This window comes from Panicum virgatum, chromosome 1N (assembly GCF_016808335.1).
Source record: "Panicum virgatum strain AP13 chromosome 1N, P.virgatum_v5, whole genome shotgun sequence".
Lineage (NCBI taxonomy): Eukaryota > Viridiplantae > Streptophyta > Magnoliopsida > Poales > Poaceae > Panicum > Panicum virgatum.
This window is the reverse complement of record NC_053145.1, coordinates 65,778,911-65,802,815: the sequence shown is the minus strand read 5'-3', so window position 1 is coordinate 65,802,815 and position 23,905 is coordinate 65,778,911. Positions and strand designations below refer to the sequence as shown.

The 23,905-nt window shown below is 46.2% G+C and overlaps 1 protein-coding gene across 1 annotated transcript; it reads right to left on the bottom strand.

Annotated features, from left to right (window-relative positions):
- Window positions 1–383: 383 nt before the first annotated feature.
- On the bottom strand, window positions 384–19,029 carry LOC120657613 (myosin-6-like). Its single transcript, XM_039935978.1, has 39 exons — window positions 18,762–19,029; window positions 18,040–18,168; window positions 17,735–17,878; window positions 17,470–17,615; window positions 17,157–17,313; window positions 16,999–17,057; window positions 16,744–16,903; window positions 16,506–16,655; window positions 16,283–16,419; window positions 16,058–16,204; window positions 15,835–15,936; window positions 15,057–15,114; window positions 14,861–14,962; window positions 14,361–14,398; window positions 14,138–14,264; window positions 13,877–14,047; window positions 13,659–13,790; window positions 13,470–13,579; window positions 13,307–13,367; window positions 12,398–12,575; window positions 12,081–12,286; window positions 5,200–5,319; window positions 5,000–5,098; window positions 4,490–4,702; window positions 4,140–4,279; window positions 3,899–4,013; window positions 3,768–3,806; window positions 3,598–3,681; window positions 3,357–3,527; window positions 2,818–2,973; window positions 2,550–2,735; window positions 2,287–2,421; window positions 2,143–2,213; window positions 1,966–2,065; window positions 1,835–1,891; window positions 1,507–1,563; window positions 1,296–1,376; window positions 961–1,043; window positions 384–879 (listed from the first exon to the last, which is right to left on the bottom strand). The coding sequence occupies exons 1-39, from the start codon at window positions 18,762–18,764 to the stop codon at window positions 765–767; spliced, it is 4,539 nt and encodes a 1,512-aa protein (XP_039791912.1). The 5' UTR covers window positions 18,765–19,029; the 3' UTR covers window positions 384–764.
- Between the last annotated feature and the right edge of the window lie 4,876 nt (window positions 19,030–23,905).

Below are 23,905 nucleotides of genomic sequence, written 5' to 3'. Positions count from 1 at the left end.
CCTTCGAAATCCGATGGCGGGGAGAGAGAGCCATCTTTTGGGGAGAGGGAGGACCCTCCCGCCCGCCAACGAACAGGAAAGACATGACATGGGGCCGCCGGCCGGAGGGGAAATACTGCGATTTTACTCGACCAGACCCCGGACTTCAACTACGCAGCCTCCCGAAACAAACAATTACAACTAGTCTGGTCGCGCGACATCTCCGCGGAACTGAACAAATCACCGAATAACGCAAAGCATAATATAGCCGAAAACGATGCATCTGCTTCGAAGCAACTCGAGCACGTCCACCCACGCACACCACATGAACAAACGAACACATGATAGGCATTACACAAAGCAGTTACACGCGGTTCAGACACAAGGCACCGACAGTATTTATGTCACCAACACAACTGCATTTGGTATACGGCTTTCCTTTCTTTTTCCTTGCACTGTTGATTTACAGTATAATTTACAAAATCTATAGCCGGGGAGAGGCTACTAACATTGCCTCTCCCCACTCCTTACCACCCTTGGGTAAAAGATTGATTTGATGTTGCCCTACAAAGAATCATTTGCCCCGCTTTAAAAGATACGGCCTTTTCTAACTGTGAGGGGGGATCCCATCCCAACCCTAACAAATACCTATATGGATTTTACAAAAACTAGCTGAAAAGAAAAAAGATGGCTAAACAAAGGCACATATGGGGAAGAAAAGGATCAAAAAATTTACAACAAATCAAAAGATATCTAGCAGTATAAAGCTCGAGGCGTCACAAGCCCTACTCCTGTAAAAAGTGGAAGGCAGGGTTCTCGAGTAGCTCCTCAGCTGGTTTCATATCCGAGAAATCCTTCTCTTGCATTGAGTTGGTGATATCGTCCACTGAGAATGGGATGCTGCATTGCACAAAATATAAGTTGAGATTATGATATTATTCAGGATAATCCAACAGCTGAGTGAAATGGTACATTTCATACCTTGAATTATCATCCAACAAAAATGAACTGCTTTCAGCATTGTTAGAATCCTCTGTCATTAGCACCCGCATATTACTAAGAACCTGAAAAATTAGAGAGTCAAGTTTGTTTCCTTTTTTCCCTTGAATACCGTGTAAAAAAAATCTACCAGTCAGGTGGATATGCAAAATAGCGTTGCAGTTTTCTATTAAAAAATGCATGAAGTAGTGAGCAATGAGTATCAGCGCATTCCATACGACTAGGGAATTCTGAATTTTTATACTAACGAAATAAAAACATTTTCAAAAGATAAGGTTCCAGATACATTATTGAATTTCTTCAGAAAAGGAACTCACATCTGATGAAACACTTTGGGTATTATACTTGTCATCCCAGTATTGTGTACAAATTCTGTAGAGTTGTTGAACACTCAAGATCTACAAGCATTGACAATAGACATGTATTAGAAACAAGATGCCTCTATACTTTGCACATGAAGTGAATGGAAGTAGAACACAATAAATACAAGAGATTGAATAAAGTAGGTTCCAAGCATTCAGATTTTACCGGACAAAGGTCATTGACTATCTCATCATAAGATATTCTAAATTTTTGGAATATAACCTGAAAAGAGAATTAAATATGTATTAATACATGCAAGTTTAACTCATAACACAAGACAAGTCAGGTCAAATTAAAGATCAAGCTGCAAAATTGCTGTGTTTGTCTTCCATGATCATGAAACTTGATAAATCAAAACATAAGAGTATGACTGAGCTCTAGGATGCCAAAAAATTGGATATAGAAGGTGGTTGTCAGAACTATATCCAAGCATCGATGCACAAATCTCAACATGAATAAATTAGAATGCATAATTTGTTAGAACATGTTGTACCAAAAAGCCAACAGCCTGTCTGATATGCTTGAGCTCATCCCATGAAGATGCTGCATACTGTAACCAGGAAACTTCAGTAATCAATGGATAAAACAAAATAAAACTAACCATTTACACAGCAAGCAGATCACCTCAGTTGTTGCCTTTGCACACCACAACTCCAGCTCAGCAAGACCAGCCTTGACATACTCTCCATTGCTGAAGGAGCAACACTCACGGCGAAGCAATAGACTGCAGAACACAGCGAAACCAGTCACTACACTAGTTGCCACATGCATAAAAGTTGAAACATTGAAAAATATGTTCACCTGTTGAATAGCTGTACATTAGTGTATGAGAATATCTGGGTAAAGATTTTCTGAGATAAAACTGGAGGTACCTGAGGATAAATAAAACACAAGTAAACATACATCCAGCATGAGTGAATCGTATGGAAACAATGAGAAACATACATAGTTATCTTGCAGTGTCTTCAATAGCTTATCCAAGCTTTCAATAATTTTCTGCCAGTGGTTGCTCTGATTCTGAGCTTGACCAGATAATCGTCCAGAAACCCGCAGCATGCTAGCTTTCATTGTTCTTGGGGCCTGATGATTAAAAAGATCAAGAATGGCAAACCATGAATCTTTTTGGATAAAAAGCAAAATGTTAAGACCTAATGCTCAATATGAATTTATCAACAAGCAGTAAACAAACTACAGAGAGGGTATGCTACCTGGATACATAACGAAATCAAAGATGATAATTCCTTTTTAATATTGTCTCGTACGATTCCATATATCTTCTCCACATAAGCAGTTAACTGCTGCTTGAAAAGCAAAGCAGGATATTTGGCCTCAACTTGGCGGACAACATCTGTTGCTTCCACATGCATATTGGCAAAAGATGCAGAACGCAAGCCCTAGACAAATAGATATATGTTATACTATATATTCCCCAACTCATTGATTCATTTTTCAAGCATGCAAAGGTCGGTAACATACTTGAGCCATCCTGCCAAATAATGATGTCGGCTGAGGAGGTTTCTTTCGTGAAACACTACCAGGAGCACCAGCAGCCTTGAGACTTCTCTGCAGTAGGAACAGTAAGCTAGATGTGTTCGAGAGCCAGTAGGCAAGGTTGTCATTGTCGTCCTCGTTCTGCATCAAACACTAGACAAAGTGAGTGGTGGCAGGATAGAAAACAAAATGATAAGCTTGCCACTTACAAAACTAGAAAAAAAGAAATCCTAAAGAACATAGCAGCAGGTTCATTTGTAAAAGATTTTGGATTAGGAAAAGTATGGTGGAGTGCTTTCAAGGCTTAAATCTTAATTAACAAGAATCTGCTAGATTAGTGAAATGTCACAGGTGATTTGTGCCTCTGCATCAAGACTTTTGCATAATATGTGCAGCTTTTACACATCTTCATTGTTCCATGCCGAGAGTAAATTTTGAACTTTATCAGCAAAGGATGGTTTTTTTAAATGGACTAGGTACTTTCATATTTCAGTATCTTAACTAAAATCCCAGCTCCATATTACCTCGATTGCGGATCCTATTAACTGAATGAGACGGTCAAAAACACTAGTCTTCTCTGCCTCAAAAGATTTCCAATGAAGAAGGCATTTGTATATGGTAAAAGCAGCAATTGGCTTCCCAGCACAATATCCAAGGTTTTTCCCTACACAGTCAATAAGTGCATCCACATTTTCCTACATAAAGGTAAGCATCAGGTGACCATGTTTACATAAGAAATTTAAACATAAAATTTTGGTAACCTACAAGTTGCCTGTCAGCATAAGATTTCCTCAGTTTTGGATCACCATTCCCATATTCCTTAATAGCAGGTGGTGCACTTTGAGGTTCCTGAAAAGTTACAATGTTTCTCATGAGATTATGAGTACAAATGGAAGTTCGAGAGGCAAAAGGTTGACAAATGGAAAATTTCAAACCTTTTGTTCTTCAACCTCATGATAGCCATTCTCCAAATTCTACATAACAAAGAGAACAGAACAATTCAGTAAGGAAATAAAGAATTTCAATAGCAAGAACCATCATTTTCCAATCATTCCATTACTTGTACCTTTGGAGCAATCGGAATTGACAAATGTTCAGACATACTCTTGACAGGCGTGTTTAACAGCGCTTGTCTTTGCACTTTCTCATCAGATTCCATGGTGGATATTTTCTCTTGAAGCCTGAAGCAGAATAATAAAACATAAATGTCTTCAATGATTATGGATCTATGCAAACCAAGTGCAATATAAAATATAGGAGAAGTAGCAATCAGCTATATGGTGTAATGACTAGGAAAATAGGAAAACCTTAGCATTGCCATGTTCAGATCAACAATTTTCGTCTCAGCATCCATTGCCTGTTTGAGCCTCTCCTCACTAATTTTGCTTGTTTCTTGATATTTCTTCTCAGTATCATCAATCTTCTTTTCAAGAGAGCTGACCAAAGTCTGTAGCATGGCATGCAAGTGTCATAAACAAAGCTAGCAATTATGAGAAAAAAAAATTAATGCAGCTGAAAAGGTAGAAGGAAAAGGAGTCTAGAAAATATAACAAAACAATAATTGTTCTTAAATTATGGCAGAAGTACTAAAGGGAATGCAAACGCTTGTCAATGTTGCATAAGTGGGAGGAATTCACATTGTGTTAAGTTCTCTCACCTTCAGTTTGTCATTTTCATCTCTAAGCTTATTCATGAGCTCTGTATCTACAACAGGGACCTCTTTAATGACCGGAGCTATCTCTGCAGCCTTCTTGGCTGCTTCCCTTTCCTGTACTAGTATTTCTTTTGTTTCTTTGTACTGTTGTTGCACCTCCTGCAGTGCAGCTTGCAACTTTGCATTTTCTTGTGATTTAGCTTCCTCGAGATCAGCCTACAACAAGGATGCATTACACACAATATATGGTCTCAAAATGACTCTACAATCTACACATTTTATTGATAAGACAGCCTCCTAACTATACAACTAAGTTGGCTTATTGTATGAGAAATTCTGCAAGAATAGTTCAAAAGGAAACTGGAACAAGTAGTCATTCATGTTTGTAACCTCAACAAGAAGGATAAAAACTGGAGCAAGGAGTAAAACTAGATGGTACTATCTCAGTGGGGTAACATGCTTTAGATTACATGTTCATGGTGATAGTTGCAAACGTTACTATAGAAAACTCACTCTCATGCGCTTCTCCAACTGTAACCGCCATGTAAGCTCTTCAACTTGCTTTTCAAGTTTGTTTTTGGCCACTTGCAAGGCACCAGTTTCCCGGGCAGCCTAATAACATTAATATGGACAAGAATTGGCATGAGAAATATGCATATTCCACAGAAATAGCCTTGGTAGGACACAAAAGGTGTCAGTGTGCTCGAACTTACCATTTTGAGCTTTCGGAGATCCTTTCTAGCAACCTTTCCTCTCCAGGCACACTGTGTAATAATTGCAGCTTTCTTTGTCCTTGAATAATGCAACCTTGCCAAAAATTGGCGGCAGTGACTCTGGGATAGAAACATGAATGATCATAAAGGTCAGGACTGAAAGCAAATATGGCTTGGGAAATAATAGATTGATGATGGAGAGACAAAGCTCGTGCACATATATAGGCAAGGATGACCTAGGGTTTAGGAAATAATACCTAATCGATGGAGATCCTTGCCTAATCCATATCCAACTATACATCCCCTGAAGGGGGAGGCGCACGGTCAGGAGGACGGCGCTGCCTGCTACCCACGGCCCATAGGGCCTGCCTAAAGTACTCGCTAATTCTCTTTTTAAGCAAAAAAAAAATCAAAAGTTCCTACTGTTGCCGACGCATTCGTGGGCATCACGTACAGGCGTACCCGGCGCAAGGACTCTCCGACGGCTTCTAGTGGCTAGATTAGTCTCTTTTCGTTAGTCTTTTTTCAGAGTTTGTTATAGAAAGGATAAACATTCTTATTATTAGGAGGTAGTTTGTTATGGCCGGCTACTTAAGGAGCTCGGCAGGACACTTTTGGTTAAGCAATAGATGAGATCTTAAACAACTCAGAGCCTCCAAGGGAGGGCGAGTTCTTATCTCTACGTTGCCAATACATCTACCAAATCATATGGTATCAACCTGGTGATCCTGCCGCCCCCCTTCCGATCCTCTCCCACCACCATACACCAGCCCCCAATCTTTCATCGCCATCTCGACGATGGGAGACCACTCTCAGCCACCGACTTCAAGACCACCATGGACAAGATCCTCGCCGAGATCACCTCGATGCGGGACGAGCTCACGACCCTCAAAGGCAACCAAAGCCGGTTGACAGTCGCCATCAACCGCCTCCAGACGGACAACCACAAGCCGGAGAGTTCCGGCGGCGACAATGACCACCGCCCGCCGAACCCTCCTCCACCCCCGCCACCCCACACCACCCACAAGCTGTGCTTCCCCAAATACGACGGTAGCGACAACCCCATCGGCTGGCTCCATAAGTGTTAGCAATTCTTCCGCTCCCAACGCACGCAGGAGGACGAGAAGGTCTGGACCGCCTCCTTCTACATGGAAGGCCCGGCTCAACAATGGTACTATCGCTTGGAGCGCAACCAGGGCGTTCCAACCTGGCAACAGTTCGTCGACGGCGTCAATCGCCGATTCGGGCCACCCGTGCGCAGCAACCCGCTGGGGGAGCTCACCCATCTGCGCTACATGGGCACGGTCGCCACCTACCAGGACGCCTTCCTCCAACTCCTCGCCCGCTGCGACGACGTCACCGAACGCCAGCAGGTGGACATCTTCACCGCGGGCCTCCGCAACCCCCTTAGCATCGACGTAGAGATGCAGCGTCCTACCTCCCTGGAGGACGCCATGTCCTTGGAGCGTGCCTTCGAGCACCGGCTCCAGATCGACGACGACGACGTCCGCGCTCCCTCACGCGCGCCTCCGCGTTCAACGCCCTCTGCCTCGCCGCGCACACCAAGGACCCACCCAACCGCGTCACGCAACAGACGCCGGGCGCTCCGGGGCGTCCCGCACCCAAACCAGGCGTTCACTTCACACGCCTGACTCCCCAAGAGATGGCGCAGCGACGCAGCGACGGCCTCTGCTTCAACTACCCGGAGAAGTTTACCCCCGCCCACATCGACCACTGCTCCATGAAGGGCATCTACCTACTGGAACTCGACGACAACACCCCAGTCGACGCCGCCGCATCTGACGACGAGATGGAAATCTCGCTCAACGCCATCACCGGCATCAAAACCGGCGACACCATGCACCTAGCGGCGTCTGTCGCGGGCGTCACCTTGAGGGCCCTGGTGGACTCTGGATCCACCCACTCGTTCATCTCTGAGGCGTTGGCACATCGCATCAGCACCGCCATCACGCCACGCCCGAGGCTGTCCGTGGCGGTCGCAAATGGTGACCGCGTCTCCTGCAGCCTGTGTTACCCCGATACGTCTAGGAAGGAGCGTATCGCGTATCCGATACGTATCGGATACGGATACGTGACCGATACGCCATCGATACGTATCCATGAAGTATCTGGATTTTTATTATTTTTGCTAATTTCGGATACGTGGGCTGATACGTATCTGCCTTCTAGATACGTCCCCGTCGCCCTGGCATCCCGCACGCCGCCGCCGGATCCGGTGCGTGGGGGAGGAGGGGCACCGGATCTGAGGGAGAAGGGTGCACTGCCGCCAGATCTGGCCCAAGGACGTGGTGGCGCTGCCACCGGGGTGGTGTAGGTGCGGCTTCTGCTTCTACGTCCGCCGGATCATCGCCAACACTGGAGCTCGCGGATCCGCCAGCCGCCGCCGAAGAGCACTCGTCGGAGGGGCGGGCCGGAGGCTGGGAGGCTGCCGGAGGGGGGGGGCGACGATGTCGCGGCGCCCTCTGCACGAGACCGAGGGGAGGATGGGGGCGGCGCGGCGCGGCGAGCTCCTCCCCGCCCGCGCTTGATCTGATGCCGCCCGCACTCGATCCGCCGCCGGGAGAGAGAGAGGAGGGGAGGGAGCAGCGGCGCAGGCAGGAGCAGCGGAGAGGGTGGGGCTGGCCGGAGAGGGAGGGGCCGGCCGGAGAGGGGCTCCTCTCACCGTCACCATCGGGGAGGGAGGGAGAGAAGACAGAGAGATACGGTGAGGGAGAGACGGGGAGAGGTGCGGCCCGACAGGGAGGTGTGTTGATATTAGATAAGGTTTGGGGTTTTTCCGTTTTGCCCCTTTTCTTTTTTTGATAATTATATTTTAGTCCCTAGAGCTTCTATTTCCCTACGTTTTAATCCCCAGAGCCCCTTTATCTGCTTGTGTGATTATTTACTTCACATTAAAGTAAAATGCTCACTCTGTTTTATGTGTTTTAACTGCTGTTCCTGGTATCTGAGTGTGGCTATTTAATATGCATTGTTATCTATTTATTTAAAAAAAATTAGGTGAAACGTATCCGCGTATCGGGTTCTTTTTGAAAAATGATGTATCTGCATATCCGTATCCTCCCGATACCGATACACGTATTTGTATCCGTGCTGCATAGCCTGCAGTGGCCTCTGCACAGCGGCCCCGGTCACCATCGGCACGGAGCACTTCGTCATCGACCTGTACGTGCTTCCCCTGGGCGACTACGAACTGGTGCTCGGTTGCCAGTGGCTCAAGACTCTCGGGCCCATCCTGTGGGACTTCGACCTCCGTTCCATGGCGTTCTGGAGGGACGGTCACCAGGTCCGCTGGGTTGGCGCGGAGGACACCTCGTCGCCCCAGCTCCACGCGCTACAGCACCAGGACCTGCTTCCCTTGCTGCTCGCGGAGTTGGCGGACATCTTCGTCGAGCTGACGGATCTGCATCCTCCATGCCGCTTCGACCACCGCATTCACCTCCTCCCCAACACGGCACCCATTGCGGTACGACCTTACCGTTACCCACAGCTGCTCAAAGACGAAATTGAGCGCCAGTGCACCGACATGCTCCGGCAAGGCATCATGTGCCCAAGTACCTCGGCGTTCTCATCGCCGGTCCTCCTTGTCCGCAAGAAGGATGGCTCCTGGCGGTTCTGCATCGACTACCGCGCACTGAACGCCAAGACCGTCCGCGACTTGTTCCCAATCCCGATTGTGGACGAGTTGCTCGACGAACTCAAGGGCGCGGCGTTCTTCACCAAGCTGGACCTCAGCAGCGGCTAACATCAGGTGCGCATGCACCCGGAGGACATCCACAAGACGGCGTTCCGCACGCACCACTGCCACTTTGAGTTCGTGGTCATGGCGTTCGGCCTCACCAACGCACCTCGACATTTCAAGCTCTGATGAACGAGGTTCTTGGCCCTTTTCTTCACAAGTTCGTTCTCGTCTTTTTTGACGATATTCTGATATACAGCAAGACATGGTCCGAGCACCTCCGACACATCCGTGTTGTGTTCGCCGTGCTGCGCGCACACAGCCTCTTCCTCAAGCAGTCGAAGTGTTCCTTCGCCGAACACAGCGTCACATACTTGGGGCACATCATCTCCGACGCCGGCGTCGCCATGGATCCCGCAAAGATCGAGGCGGTGCAGGCATGGCCCCAACCGCGCACGGTCAAGGCGCTGCGCGGCTTCCTCGGCCTCACCGGGTACTACCGCCGCTTTATCAACGGCTACGGCGCGCTCGCGGCTCCACTCACGGCGTTGCTCAAGCGGGAGGCTTTCCTGTGGTCGCCTGAAGCCACGGCCGCGTTCCAGGCGCTCACCTCCGGGCCGGTGCTACACATGCCGGACTTCTCCAAAGGCTTCGTCGTTGACTGTGACGCGTCCGGTTCCGGCTTCGGCGCCGTGCTGCATCAAGGCCAGGGCCCATCGCCTTCTTCAGCCGGGCATTGGCGCCCCAGCACGCCAAGCTGGCCGCCTACGAGCGCGAATTGATCGGCCTCGTCAAGGCGGTCAAACACTGGCGGCCGTACCTGTGGGCACGCTCCTTCACCGTGCGCACCGACCACTTCGCCCTCAAGTATCTGTTGGACCAGAGACTCTCCACAATCCCACAGCACACGTGGCTACGACTTCACGGTGGAATTCAAGCCGGGCAGCCAGAACATGGTCGCCGACGCCCTAGCTCGCCGGGAGGAAGACGCCATGGAGCTCCAAGTCCGGGCCCTGTCCAGCCCCGACATCGAGTTGTTCGCTGCGTTCCGCAGGGAATGCGCGTCCTTGCCGGACATCCTGGCCAAGCCCGCAGAGATCGAGAGCGGCACCGCCGGGGCATCCTGGTCCTTGGTGGACGGGTTTGTCATGCACCGAGAGCGCATCTTCGTGCCCACGTCCTCGGCGATCTGGCCGCAGATCCTGGACGTCGAGCACGGTGCCGGCCATTAAGGCGTGGAGAAGACCCTGCATCGACTCTGGGCGTCCTTCTACAATCCCCATGCCAATCGCCTGGTTCGAGAACATGTCAAGAGTTGTGCAGTATGCCAACGCAACAAGACAGAGCACCTACATCCGGCGGGACTCCTACAGCCGCTTCCAGTACCCACAGCAGTATGGCAAGACATCGCGCTTGATTTTGTGGAAGGTTTTCCCAAGGTTGGCGGCAAATCCGTGGTCCTCATGGTCGTCGATCGGTTCTCCAAATATGCGCACTTCATAGCGCTGGGGCATCCGTACACGGCGCCATCTGTTGCACGGGCTTTCTTCGATCAGATCGTCCGTCTCCATGGCATCCCGTGCTCCATCGTGAGTGACCGGGATCCGGTGTTCACAAGCTCCTTTTGGAAGCTCTTCCAGTTGACCGGCGTCAAGCTCTGCCTCAGCTCGACGTTCCATCCACAGACGGACGGCCAGTCCGAGGTGACTAACCGCATTTTGGGCGTCTACCTTCGTTGCTTGGCAGGTGATCGCCCTCGCAGCTGGCTGCGTTGGCTTCCTTGGACGGAGTTCATCTACAACTCCTTCCAAACGGCCCTTCGCGCGACATCATTTGAGGTGGTCTACGGCCGCCCTCCTCCGACCATGGCCTCCTATCAGCCGGGTGTGGCCAGGGTCACAGCACTGGACAAGCAGCTCCAGGACAGGGACATGTTCGTGCAGGAGATCAGGGAATGTCTCTTGCACGCACAAGACCACATGAAGCAGTACTACGATCAAGGACATCGTGACATGAAGCTGGAGATCGGCGACTAGGCATGGCTTCGTCTACATCATCGTTCTGCGTCCGGCATCGTTGACAAGAGCGCTGGGAAATTGGCGCCCCACTTCTACGGCCCTTACCAAGTACTGGAACGTATCGGTCCTGTGGCTTATTGCCTGCAGCTGCCGGCCCGGGCCAAGATTCAGGATGTGTTCCATGTGGTGTTTCTCAAGAAGCATCAGGGCGCGGCGCCTACTGCTCCAGTTCCATTACCTCCGGTGGTGCACGGCCGCGTCGTTCCTACACCGGCGGCCATCAAGCGCGCTCGGCTCAATCGGGGAGTCTGGGAACTCTCTGTGCATTAGGTCGGCCGGGACGCATCGAACCGTACGTGGGAGAAGCTGGACGACTTCAAGGAGGCGTATCCGGAATTTCAGCTCGAGGACGAGCTGTTTCGAAAGAAGGGAGGAAGTGTTGCCGACGCATTCGTGGGCATCACGTACAGGCGTACCCGGCGCAAGGACTCTCCGACGGCTTCTAGTGGCTAGATTAGTATCTTTTTGTTAGTCTTTTTTCAGAGTTTGTTATAGAAAGGATAAACATTCTTATTATTAGGAGGTAGTTTGTTATGGCCGGCTACTTAAGGAGCTCGGCAGGACTCTTTTGGTTAAGCAATAGATGAGATCTTAAACAACTCAGAGCCTCCAAGGGAGGGCGAGTTATTATCTCTACGTTGCCAATACATCTACCATGTCACCTACACCCTCTCTATCCCTGCTCTTGTGGTGCGATCGCTATTCGTCAGCATGGTCACACTGCTTTGGTTTAGGGTCCATCTAAAGTACGCCCATGACAGTGTGGCTACTCATATTGCTGTCTTCACACTAACAAAACCGTAAAAAAAATCCTATAAACAATTTTTCCCTGTCTTACTGTATATAAAAAAACATTAAGAAAACCGACTTCCACAAATTTTTATGGCTTATCTAGCTTCCTACTCCGGAAAAGATTCAGCCACTAACCATGTAAAAACATTGAGAACTACTGGCTCAGATATTAAACCAGTAAAGTTAACATTGCATGTTTCAGAATATATTCTAAATATACTAGTATAATTTTTTCATAATGATTATTACCTTCTAGTAGTCCATTGCTTGTAACACAAAATGAATATGTAAAGGTTTCTTTTTTGTCATATTACCTGGACAATAATTGCAGCTCTTGTTTGTCTTCTAAAGTGCAACTCTTTACGTGCGCACATACCACGCAATGCTGACTGAATTGTAACTGCTGAAGTAGAGAGCTCTTTGTATGCTTTTCTGGCAGTATGCATACGGTACGAAGTCTGGATCTTGAGTGAAGCAGCTTCTCTGCGCAGGTTGTGATACTCTCTTCTTGCAAGCTCCCCTACACAGCATTAACCAAAGCGACATCAGAGAATCGTCACAAAAAAAAATATTAGTTTCAGATAAATAGATTAATTACTATAATAACTTTGGGAGAACAAAATAATCTCACCGCGACAAACTGTCTGGATTTGTAAAGCTGATCGTCGCAGTGCGATGAAACTCTTCTGAGCTAAAAATGAACGAACTTTCCTCTGTATCAAGCTAGCTGAACGCCCTAACACTTCATTTCTACGAGCATCAAGTTCAGCCATCTGACCAGCACGAAGGAATACTTTTGTCTTGCCAATCTAGATGGTCATATTTGCAGAAGACATACAGCTTAGTCCACACATCAAAGAGCCTTCATTGTATGGTTGAAAAGATTACATAATAGTAGGCGCCAAAAGAGGACATCTGATCTGAAAGTAATATCAAGTTACTATTAACATTTTCCTTTTCTAAATTTTATATACACTTTTGTGGTTCTTGCTGGGTTCCATCTCTAGCCTATTCCCCACTTGCTTGGAAGAAAAGACTCAATCATTGTTGTATTTTAAATATCTTCACTCCACAGCCTACAAAAATATGTATATATCTATTTGGGATAACCATGCCTTTCTTGCACATATATTCACAGTTCTATTATGATATCTAAAGGTGCATGGGGGGTAATTTATTTTTAGTTGGTACCATGCCAATAAGCCACTATAATATGAAAAGCAATATAGTTTGCTTGAGGTATCAACCACAGGAAGGTCCATAATGTGAGATTTCAAATAATGCTGAAGGTCCAATGGCAGGTCCACAAATAAATGTCTACCAGCTCCAAATATTTGACTATCTAAGAGTCCCTTCAAAATCTTTGGGAAACAAACTTCCGCACCATCTAAGGCAGGATCACCAAATAGTCTACAAGGACGCAATATTTTACTTCTAGTCCTAAAAATAAGTACTTCTAGAGTTCAGACACGCTGCAGAAGAGTTTGAAAATTTAGCTTCGTAATCACCAATAATTCAGATTTCCATTAACATCCATTACCTGATAACCTTGCAGATCTACCTTCTCTAACAACCTCCTTACAGCACTGACCTCATCAGAACTACAACAGTGACAATTGCCACAGACCAGATCAACAATTAGGCTCAAAAGAAAAATAAGAACATGGTAAAATATGTTCTTATTATTCACTGAACATCATTACCTTCCGCTCAAAACATCAGGGGCAAGAATACCAAAACGGTCTATGAACTCATAGAATGTTCTTCTGGTTGGATATCCAGCACAGCTAATCCTAATTGCTTCCATAACTCCCTGAAGCAAGCCAATTATTGTACCCAATAATGTAAATACTGATGTTGGAAGCCAAAAGAAAAGTGACAGAAAATCTTACTCCACATCTTAGTTGCTGAAGAACGTTTTGGTTCTCAAAAATTGCAGGCTTCAACAAATTATTGGGCTTTACACAACGGATGTAGTGTGGCTCAGTTGCACTCAGAGTTTCCAAGAGAGATTGCAATTGTTGCTGCATTTATATCATAATTACTAAAAATATTAAGACTTGACTCTAATGAAATCCTATTGAAGAATTGGGAGGAAGCCATTTTTCACCTTGAACCTAGAACCAATGGATGAAAACTTGGAAGATTTAGAGGAATCCTCAGATAAAAGAGGGAAAAGGCCCGAAACAAATGCACATTTTGAAGCACTCAAGAGAGCCTGATGCTCAGCAACAACATAATCTTTATTCTTGTCCAGAAATAACTCTGTTTGATAGGTGACCTATACAAAAAATATACAGAGATAATTTTGTCAACGGTTTAGTTCTGTGGACGAAGTTAACAAAAAAACGCAAAATCAGTTCATACTTACATCTCCTGCATAATGGCATATAGTAAAGTCTGACCGAGATAATTTTGGCTTAGCAAAGCGCTTGTGATTTTTGAAAGTTTGGTACAATTTCTGAGCAAATGTCTCATGTGTTGATCTCGGCAACATACTGTAACACAGTAGCAAATGTAGACATGTTAGATTAGAGTCCTGTATAGTTGCAAAAAGGCAACTATAAAGAGATATTTTATAACACATCCCATACCAAGCTTCATCTAGAAGGGCAATAATTCCACCAGGTTTCTGCAAAGTTAGGATCGAGTGCTTAGATGGAACATGGAAAAACAATAGAACAACATAACATGACCAGTGTGAAGTCGCAAAGTTTAAATACTCTGGGCATCAGAGAAATTAGCACAAACGTCTATTTGAATTGGGACTATGTATCAAAGCAGTATCAACAACAATATTTGATAGCTAAGCATCATGCCTTTGCTTTGGTGTCTTTGATAGCATGTACGCTCTCATCTGAGCATTTGATGGTGCAGTTGGATCATCCCAATCGGACATGCAAGTTACTAATTTGATTTGATGTATAAGGCAGTTGGGATTCTATTCATTTGCTTCAACAAGGTGATTCAGGATGGCAATTGAGTATCACTAGTTCACCAAATCAGTGCTATTATGATTTATGAAAAATTAAAAAAAAGGTAAAAAAAACAGCGAGCAACTATTCAAAACATGATGGCATGCAAAGAAAACTACCTTCTCAATGAGATCAAGAACATCCTGGTTGTCAATGAACTCAATATAACTCCAATTAATTTCTTCTTTAGTGTACTCTTCCTGTTCCATCTTAAAGACATGCTGCAGGAAGCAGAAATAAAAAGTTAAATCTCTTTCAGAAAGAGAAATGGAACTATGACTATGGCACCAACTAAGAAAGGCTCTATAAACTTGCCTGATTGAAGTGTTGTTGCAGCTTTTCATTTGTCAGATTGATACAAAACTGCTCAAAGCTGTAAAGAAAATAAGCCTCGGGTAAAGAAGCAGCAGCAGAAAAAAAATAAGACAAATGATTAATTATTTTATTTGCGTCAAGTAAAATGTAACCTTAGTCCATTTGTTCATCAGATTGAAAATTAGACATTGTAGTCACAGACTCACAGTCTCCATAACCTACTTCGCTACCATTTGCATTCATAATCATGTCACAACTACTATACAAACATACGTGTCATAGCAGAAGCTGCAGAACTGCTTATACACTGTGCAAATAATAGCAAAACCAATGGTGTTACTGCAACCTATGTACAAATAGAACAGTAAGTTGTCGCCAAATAAAAAAGGGGAATACCCTTCGTTCCACATATGTCGCTTGTTGTTAAAGACTTACTGTACAAGTCAACTTTCTGCCATGTACTGTACAAGAATTTACCCTAAAATGCTATTTTTTAAAAATCTGATGCAAAAGAAAAGACCCAGGCAGAATTGGAAGAAAGTTAGGAACCACTGTGGCAACTTCCGCTAGTCAGTTCTTCAGAACATGAGACATGAAAAAGCCTGCTGTGAACGATGATTCAAGATTTCAACAAAGAGAAATAGCCGAGGATATCACCCCATCCCTGATAAAGGAAGTTATGTGGCCAAATGCTCCAGCACTTTACAACTAGCTCGCAGGCTATTGACAATAAAACACCCAACATGCAACCAATCATCAAAGTGTGGCAATTAAGGACCTGTTTGTCTTGAAGCTTTCAAACCCGTAGATATCCAGCACTCCGATCAAACATTTTGAGTTTGGATCTTGGCCAATAGAGTTGTTGATCTTATTCACAAGCCTAAGATCAAATGTCATTTTCCATATAAGTGTCATAAGGAAAAATATGAAAAATAGCCATGAAGCTACTTTTGAGCAAGAATAGCAGGCAAAGATAGTGCAAAACGTTGAAACAAACTCACCAATCAAACAACCGTGAGTAAACAGTCTTAGCGAGTGCATCTCTACTTCCCTTGGCAGATTCAGGATCCAAAGTTTTTACTATGTTCTCATCGCGAGTCACAATGATGCGCTGACATAGTGAGTCTTCTAAAGCTTTCGCATCACACCTACAATACCAAATTTGGAGTCCTTGTAAACCAGAGTAACCATGTAAAATTTCTAAAAATAAGAAGAAAAAAACATACATGAAGAGCTCAGCAGCTGTCCTCAAATGAAACAGAGATTTTTCATCTTTTGGTTTTGATGAATCTCCATCAACCCCTTCTGCAAACTCAACATTCCCCAGGTGGAGAATAGCAGCAACAACCCGAAAGATTGCTTCCTAAATGAAACACAAGCATGTGGTCAAGGGTAGGCACCAACTGATTTTATAAAGGAAAAACAAAGTAAATGCAATCAAATGTGTACCTGCTCTTCAGAACTAATTCCAATAATATCCATAGCCTTCCTGGTTTCAAGATACTCTTTAGATTCATCTAGGCCTTCAAGCTTGATGCAGTTAGACTGATTAAGGTAGTGAAACGTTCTGGGATCTCCGAGTTTGTATCTCTCACGCTCCTGACAGATGCACAATATGATTACTGGGTACACATTTATTGTAAACATGTCATATTGGAGAAGTGCATGGACAGGCAAGGGGCAGCACCTCAGGAGGGGCAGCACATAGCATGTAGAAACAATGGTAATTTCTCTCTGGATCAGATATTTGACAGACACGGGATCTCTCAAGGAGATAAGTTCTTACGGCAGCTCCTGATATTCTCCCATTCTGATCAAACTGGATCTCAACAAATTTACCGAAACGACTGAAGTAATAGCAGCAAGAACAAAGCTGGTTGAGTTACAAAAATAGCTACCCACAATATTAACCAAGATGATAATGTAAAGAAATACCTCTTACCTTGAATTATTGTTTCTGACAGTCTTTGCATTTCCAAATGCTTCAAGAACAGGATTGGACTGCCATAGGAAAATGATATGTGTTATTCAGCAAAACAAGAAAAAAAAGTGGTCACGGCAATACTTTTTTTCGAAACTACGTATCTAAGAAATTGTCACCTGAAGCACTTGCTTCTCGACAGTTCGCCCTTCAGATGCGGCCTTCCCACCCATGTAAGCAAGATAGCGCATGATCATTTTTGTGCTTTCCGTTTTACCAGCACCACTTTCTCCACTAACAAGAATCGACTGACTTATTCCTTCATTCAACATCAATCTGCAACAGTAAAGTAATCAAGATATTCTCCTCTCAGTCGAACTCCAAAATCAGAAAAGGAGATAACAACACAGAATTTCTTCTATGGAAAGTGCTTGTTAAATTATATAAGTACAAACCACCCAGAAACTATTAAATGTATCAGAATGAACCTACCTATATGCAACATCTGCAACGGCAAAAGGATGGGGACTCAATTCACCAAAATCCGCTCCTTTATATTGCTGCATCATCTGAGTATCGTATAGATGGGGCAGTCTTCGGAAAGGATTTACAGCAATCAAGATATTTCCGGTATATGTCTGGTTTGATAACGAAGAAGTTAGAAACACGTGTCAGAAAAGCATGGCTGGCTCAGTTAATAAGTAGCTGCGGAAACTATATTGGATTATAGTTAGGCTATACAGTTATTCTAACTTACATAAATTTCATTCATGTCATATCTAGATTTCAAATTCTGAAGAACCCCAGGTTCATGCAGATAGGCAAGCTTTGTCATGTCGTCAACTCCACATGGCGCTTCCTCAGGATCCTTAGCATGGACATTAGTTGCTTTCGCCGTAACCTGAACAGAGGAACAGGTTTTAATTCAGCGTGCATGCTATTTGTAACTTGAAAGTGTTTTGCCTATTTATAGAAGGTTGTTTCAGCTTGGGGTGGCCCTTCTTAGCAGTTTTGTCTTTTACAAGGCTAGGACTAACCCCAAACTTGCCAAATGCAACATACCATCTTCTCGTTCGAACATTTGACCGTAACTGTGTCTCCATTGACTTTTATGACCTCCCCATCAATCCATGCCACATCAGGGTCCTCGACCCAAACTTGGGATCCTACCGCAATGGAAGCTTGTGCCGCCTGCAGGAACACATCAACATTAAACACTAGCCGCATATGTTTGATATGGGAAAAAATATGCTTTGCCAAACAAAACATAAAATGCCAACCCTCATGCACTCCAGAGCCGTCATAGCAGCTCCATATGGAAACTAGAGAAACTAAGTTGAGGCCTTCGCCCGTTTTCGTGGCTCGAAAGAGAGCAGTGTCCTGGGCCTAATGATCAGAAAGGTAGCAAAGCACAAGTCAACGCCTGTGGCGCTAGAATTCGTCAGAAATGCCATTCCCATTTCTCGGACTAGATCTCCATGGGAAGGCTTGAAGCGGGGAGCGGGGGTCCAGTAGGACCCCAGATTTTTCTTTGGAAAAAATAAACCGCTCTCAGCTCTACCAGCTTAGGGTAACAGGCGCCCTGATACAATGTGTGCTTGACCATGCACCGGACGCGTCGTGCTGCTCCCGGATCTCGCGCGCTCTCTGGAAGCAGGACTGAATCGAGCCCATGACGCGGCGAACAAAATCCCGCAACTGACCGGGCGGGGAGGGGGAGAGATTCGGAGATGCGATGACTCCCGGAGCGAAGCAGTAATCGAAGCAAGCTAGGGCTCCCTTACCATCACAGCAGAAGGGCCCAAGTCCGGACGGATCTCGGCTCCACGCCGGTCCGGAAGAGGGGAGGCGGAAGGCGGCGCCGGCGCCGGCGACGGATGCTACGCCAGAGAGGCTTCCCCTCCGTGGTGCCGGCGAATTCGGGTCGGCGGACGGCAGCGCGTCCGACGGCGATGAGGAGGGGGGCAACCCCTCGTGTTGGAAGATGTTTTTCGCTTCGACCGAGAGAGGAGGGAGGGAGGGAAGGGGAGGGGGAACACAGCTGCGCCGAAGGAGACGCTTTTTTTCTGTCTGCTTTTGCTTCCACTTCTCGTTTACTGCCGTCGCCGTCGCCAAAATCCTACGGCGCCGTTTCGTCGGGGTCTACTCTTTTGTTGAGTTACCCTTTTCTCCATTCTGACCCGGTTGTGCTGGCTTCATTGCGGGTTTTGGGTTTCTTCTTCTCCTCCTGCACCCTGCAAATAGGTTCTGTACGCTGCAAATGGGTTTCCGTCAGAGGCAAAATGGAAGTGACTCCTTCGCTGCTGAAATTATTGGCTTGCAAACATTTCCTTTTGGTTTGGTAATGATTTTGCAATGGATTTTTGAGAAACTACTAGGGTAACTTCACTCGAAGGTGGTCTCACATTGACAAGATTTCAACCATTGAATGGCATTGAGTTCAAGTAGGGTTCTCTAAGCGCCCTGATGACACGTAAAAGGATATGTAGGTGGGTTGTAAAACTGGTATGAACACTCACCTCAAGAAACGTACAATGTTACGGTGAGAAAGGTGGAAAAATGCCAGAATAAGCTGGCTTTTATCGCCACATGATGAATCTTTATAAGTGAAGGTGCTATATGGTGGCATGCATCCACGTAGAGAGTAACATTCATAAGTGTAATGTCATTTAATGTGGTATTAAGTTACTCTTACCCCATCATGTTCTTTCATATGTATTATAGAAAGGTAGTTGTTTCACTTGCTCTTGTGCGTTCTATTTTACGGGTGGAAATATATACTTTCTCTAATTAGTAGTAGAGAATGTTCCACATATGTTCCCACAAATTAAGGCTAATAAATATTTACTAGTTTGTATGTTCATATTACTAGCTGTGAATTAGATTGTTATGGAAATCAAATAAAATCATATGAAGAAATCTTCACATGACAGCTATGATTACAAGGTGTAGTAGTCTAGGCTCATCCCCTCTGGAACCACTACACTACCATCTTCATTGATCATCCCTAGCCTCTATGGATGTCTTACATGTAATCGGACCTATCATGATGAATATATATATAAGTACCTGGTTAAGAGAATGGATGGTGTCCTTCATTTTTTTTTCATGAAATTCCCATATCATGTTTGTGCATGCCGTCCGTATCAATATAATATCCTAAACTTTTTTACATTTGTAACTGAGAGAGTATTTCAGCACAACAATACGCAGTGTATATATATTTTTGATACGGCACTGGTCGTGCAACGGAGCCGGCAAAAGGAAGCGAAGCAAGCAAAGCCCGGATCCGACAGCTTGCATGACCCCGGTGAGAGATTGTTTAACGTCCGACGTGGTGCCTGCTGATTGGCCCAACCGAAACGGAAAAAATGGGGGGCTGGCTGCCTCTCCTCCCGTGGACCCCGCCGCTCCTGAGTCGTGGGCCCGCGACATCCACCGCCCCAAGGCCGTTTGCTTACCTCCCCCGCGTGGGCCCCACTATGTCGGTGAGCCTTAATCGGTGGCAGTTTATGCCGCTCCAACATGTGTGCCTCGTGATTCCGTCTCAGCCACAAACCAACCCACACCACACAATGACACAACACGGCTTGACATCTCATTATGGGAGGCGCGAGGGCACTCTGGGGATTTCCGCGATGCTTACTTGGTCGGTGGCGCGTTCTCTTCTTTTCTAAAACGTCAGCAGCTGGCAGCTGCTCGTTGCTCTGTTCTTGGCATGAAGGAGGGTCGCGTGTGCAATGACGTAACTAGGCATCAGCTCGCGTTTTCGCAAACAAAGGCGGTGACGGCGGCAGGTGGTGGCGCCCACGTCGTCTTGCTGGTTGTCCCCCATGAATTAGAACGGAACGGAACGGAACGGAAACAGCCGTGGTGCGTTGGTGGTGTGTGCTTCCAAGGGACAACGAAAGCGAAAGGAAGAGTGCTGCATGCCGTGCTAGCTACATGTACCCCGGGAACACGGCTAGCTGTTCCATTCACCGGCTGGTGAATTTAATCGGCATGTGGCCGGTGGGCTTTCATTGTTGATGATAGCAAGTCTTGCTTCGTCGTCAAGTACTTGTGTGTTTTATTTGTATTTTGTGCAAATCTTGCGGACGACCTGCAATCTTACGGTACAGTAGAATTTTATGCATACATATCTTACATATACACCACATGTGTCATACTATCTGCATCTAGTCAGGAGTATTGGTTGGAGGATGAGTTTCTGTAAAATATGTGTATTATTAGTGTTACACCAAGGAAAATGCAAGATAGATGCCCGATTCCACTTTTTTCACTTAGTTTCACCAGCTCACCACGCTTGGTTCATGGTGGTCGCCACTTCCTTTTAAATGTCACAAAAGATATGGTTTATGGTCCCATGGATATAGATATCCAGTACCCAACCCTTAGGGGCGAAGCTAGCCTCCTGATTTATCAGTGCCAGCATTTTTTTCTACTGGTGTCATTGACCTTTGATACAATATTTGAACAGTATTTTACACTAAGATTTCAAAAATACATTGTTGTCAGCCCTCAACCCTTTAATAATTATTATTAGATATGAATTCAAACAAAATTCATGTTAACAATTCATTGTTGGAAAGAAATATATATAAAAAAACAAAGCATTTAGACGGCCTCTAGCATTGTTGAATAATTAGTTATTTCTTAGCATGGTCAGGTCATCGTGTGTTCCATGCATGTGGCGAAAAGAGACGGCAAAACACAATTAAGCCATCTTTTTGTCGGTGTCCTGATGCGGGGGGTCCGGCACCAACTAGTAAAATGCTGCGTAATCCCTCACCCTGGATGGTTGATGCAAGAGGTAACACAGGAACGCACGGGTTTATCCTGGTTCCGGCCGCGGGGCCGTACGTCCAGCAAGGGTGAGCGAGTGCACTGTACTATCTTGCACCGGGGGTACAAGCGAGGCGAGAGAGGGAGAGAAGCTCCCAAGTCTCTGCTAGAGGAGAAATTGATTAAGGCAAGTGCCAATATCAGGGCTCAGGAGAGCGGGTGTGTGTGCTACGAGTTACGTGTGTGAATGATGATATCGTGAGAGCCCGACGAAGACAGAGCCCACCTCCCTCTTTTATAAACACAAGGAGGGGCGGTGTACATGTACAGGAGGGGGAGAAGTCGTCGTCTTCTCCCCGAATCGGGGGTGTGCAGTGGGTGACTACTGTAGAAAGTACACTGCGGGTCACTGAAGAGCATGGCGCTGGACGTGACGATTGTCCTGGGAGTCGTCCTTGGTCTTGCGGAGATCACGCCGGCGTCCTGGCAGCTCCAGCGGGCGGCATGGTGGCTCCTGTAGAGGGTACCGTCCCCTACACTTGACGTGGTGGCGTTCCGAGGGTCCTGCTGGCGGGGGTCTTGATCGGGTCAAAGTTCGGGCCGCGCCCGAGGGTCGTGCCCATGCCATTCGAGGGGCCTGCAGCAGAGGAGGTACACGGAGTAGGCAGCACAGTGGAGGGAGCAGCGCCGAGCACGTCTTGCACAGCGTCGCAGGTTCTCACAGTGCTGCTGTAGCGTCGGGGATGGTGGAGCAGTAACCAGAGTTGGCGGATGGGACTCCCGGCGCTGTTGCTGTGCGCAATGGCGGCCTGACGCCTTCTGACCCCGGTGCTGCGGCGGAGTTGCTGGCATTTAATGCCTCCGTACGGCGGGCAGGTGGGCGGACGGGTCGCTTGTCCTTTCTGCCAAGGGGAGGCCTCGAGCGAAACGGAGATGCGGGGAGCTGTCGAGGGCCTCGGCGGGGAGCCCTCGAGCGAGGTGAAGATTGCCCCGCGGGTTTGAGGGGGGTGCGGATGGGCCGCACGGTGTACTTGGGCCGTGGATTTGGGCTTCTTTGAGTCCTTTCCTTTCCTTCGGATTGAAAGGAGGGTGTAGCCCTTCGTGAGCCCGATTGCCTAACATATATTTTATGTTTTGAGGGTGATTTAGTCCCCTGGTTAGGGTGCCCCTAATCATGATACCCGACACTTTTATTCTCGATCGCTCAGAAAATGATGAGGTTGCGAGAGCCAAAACCTGATCTTCAGGTGTGACGACTCTTCTCCACTTTTCAGTACCTTTTTATGTATGTGCAGTGCAGCCATCAATTATAAACAATAAAGGATAATCTTGGAGATAGTCTATTAATAAAGAAATTAGCTCTAGTGATATCTCTGATATGGCAGCATGCATGCCTTAGAGCTAGAGCTATGTTTTAAAATTTAACTCTTGGAGGTGGCCTTACGGCGGCAGAACTTGAATCAACGACCAGGAGCCAGGCGCTTTTGTTGAGCTCCTATGGTTGGACGCCTAACCATGTGGGTGGGCCGGCATTCGCGGAGCTAGGCCATTTTTCAGCAGGATGATGAACATATCTCTGGGAGTATATGTATTTCTTGTGGGATATGATAGCTCGACAGTGGTGTCGTACCTACCACGTTTGGCTGGTAGGAATCAGTTCAACTCCACGCACTGCTGACTGCTCGTTCTGTGTACACACCGGTACTCCGTAGTACTATTGTTTACTACTCGTATCGTCAAACCGGATCAAGTTACGACCATTCATTCACTCCTCATGTAAAAGTGTGAATTAAATACGTCTCGTTCCATGTGACTAACCGTCTCGTACTATCTTTGCAGAGAAAAAAATTGTCAGTGCCAAAGCCTCATTCTTTATTAGTATTTTCTTATGGACATCATATCTATTGATCGTGTCTTAATTTGCTTCACAATGCATATCTCGCCAAGTTAATTAATAAAGAAAAAAAAGAATGTTGAAGACACACACCACCAAAACCTCTTTCTCGATCTTTCAGGGAAAGCGAAGAGAGAAGTTTTGCATCTGAAGCTGAGATGAAGAAGAACATTTCGTCAAGGATACTCTGTTTCTTCTGCTATAAGTACGGGTAAGCTGACGAAGCCGCGAGTGCAAGTGAATTGAAGT

What these genes read in the sequence shown, in the direction of transcription:
- LOC120657613 (XM_039935978.1), bottom strand. An exon ending in CCATTGGTTCTAGGTTCAAG is followed by an intron (nt 13,791 to 13,876) that starts GTGAAAAATGGC and finishes ATATAAATGCAG; the next exon opens with CAACAATTGCAATCTCTCTT. An exon ending in TAGATCTGCAAGGTTATCAG is followed by an intron (nt 12,576 to 13,306) that starts GTAATGGATGTT and finishes ATGACCATCTAG; the next exon opens with ATTGGCAAGACAAAAGTATT.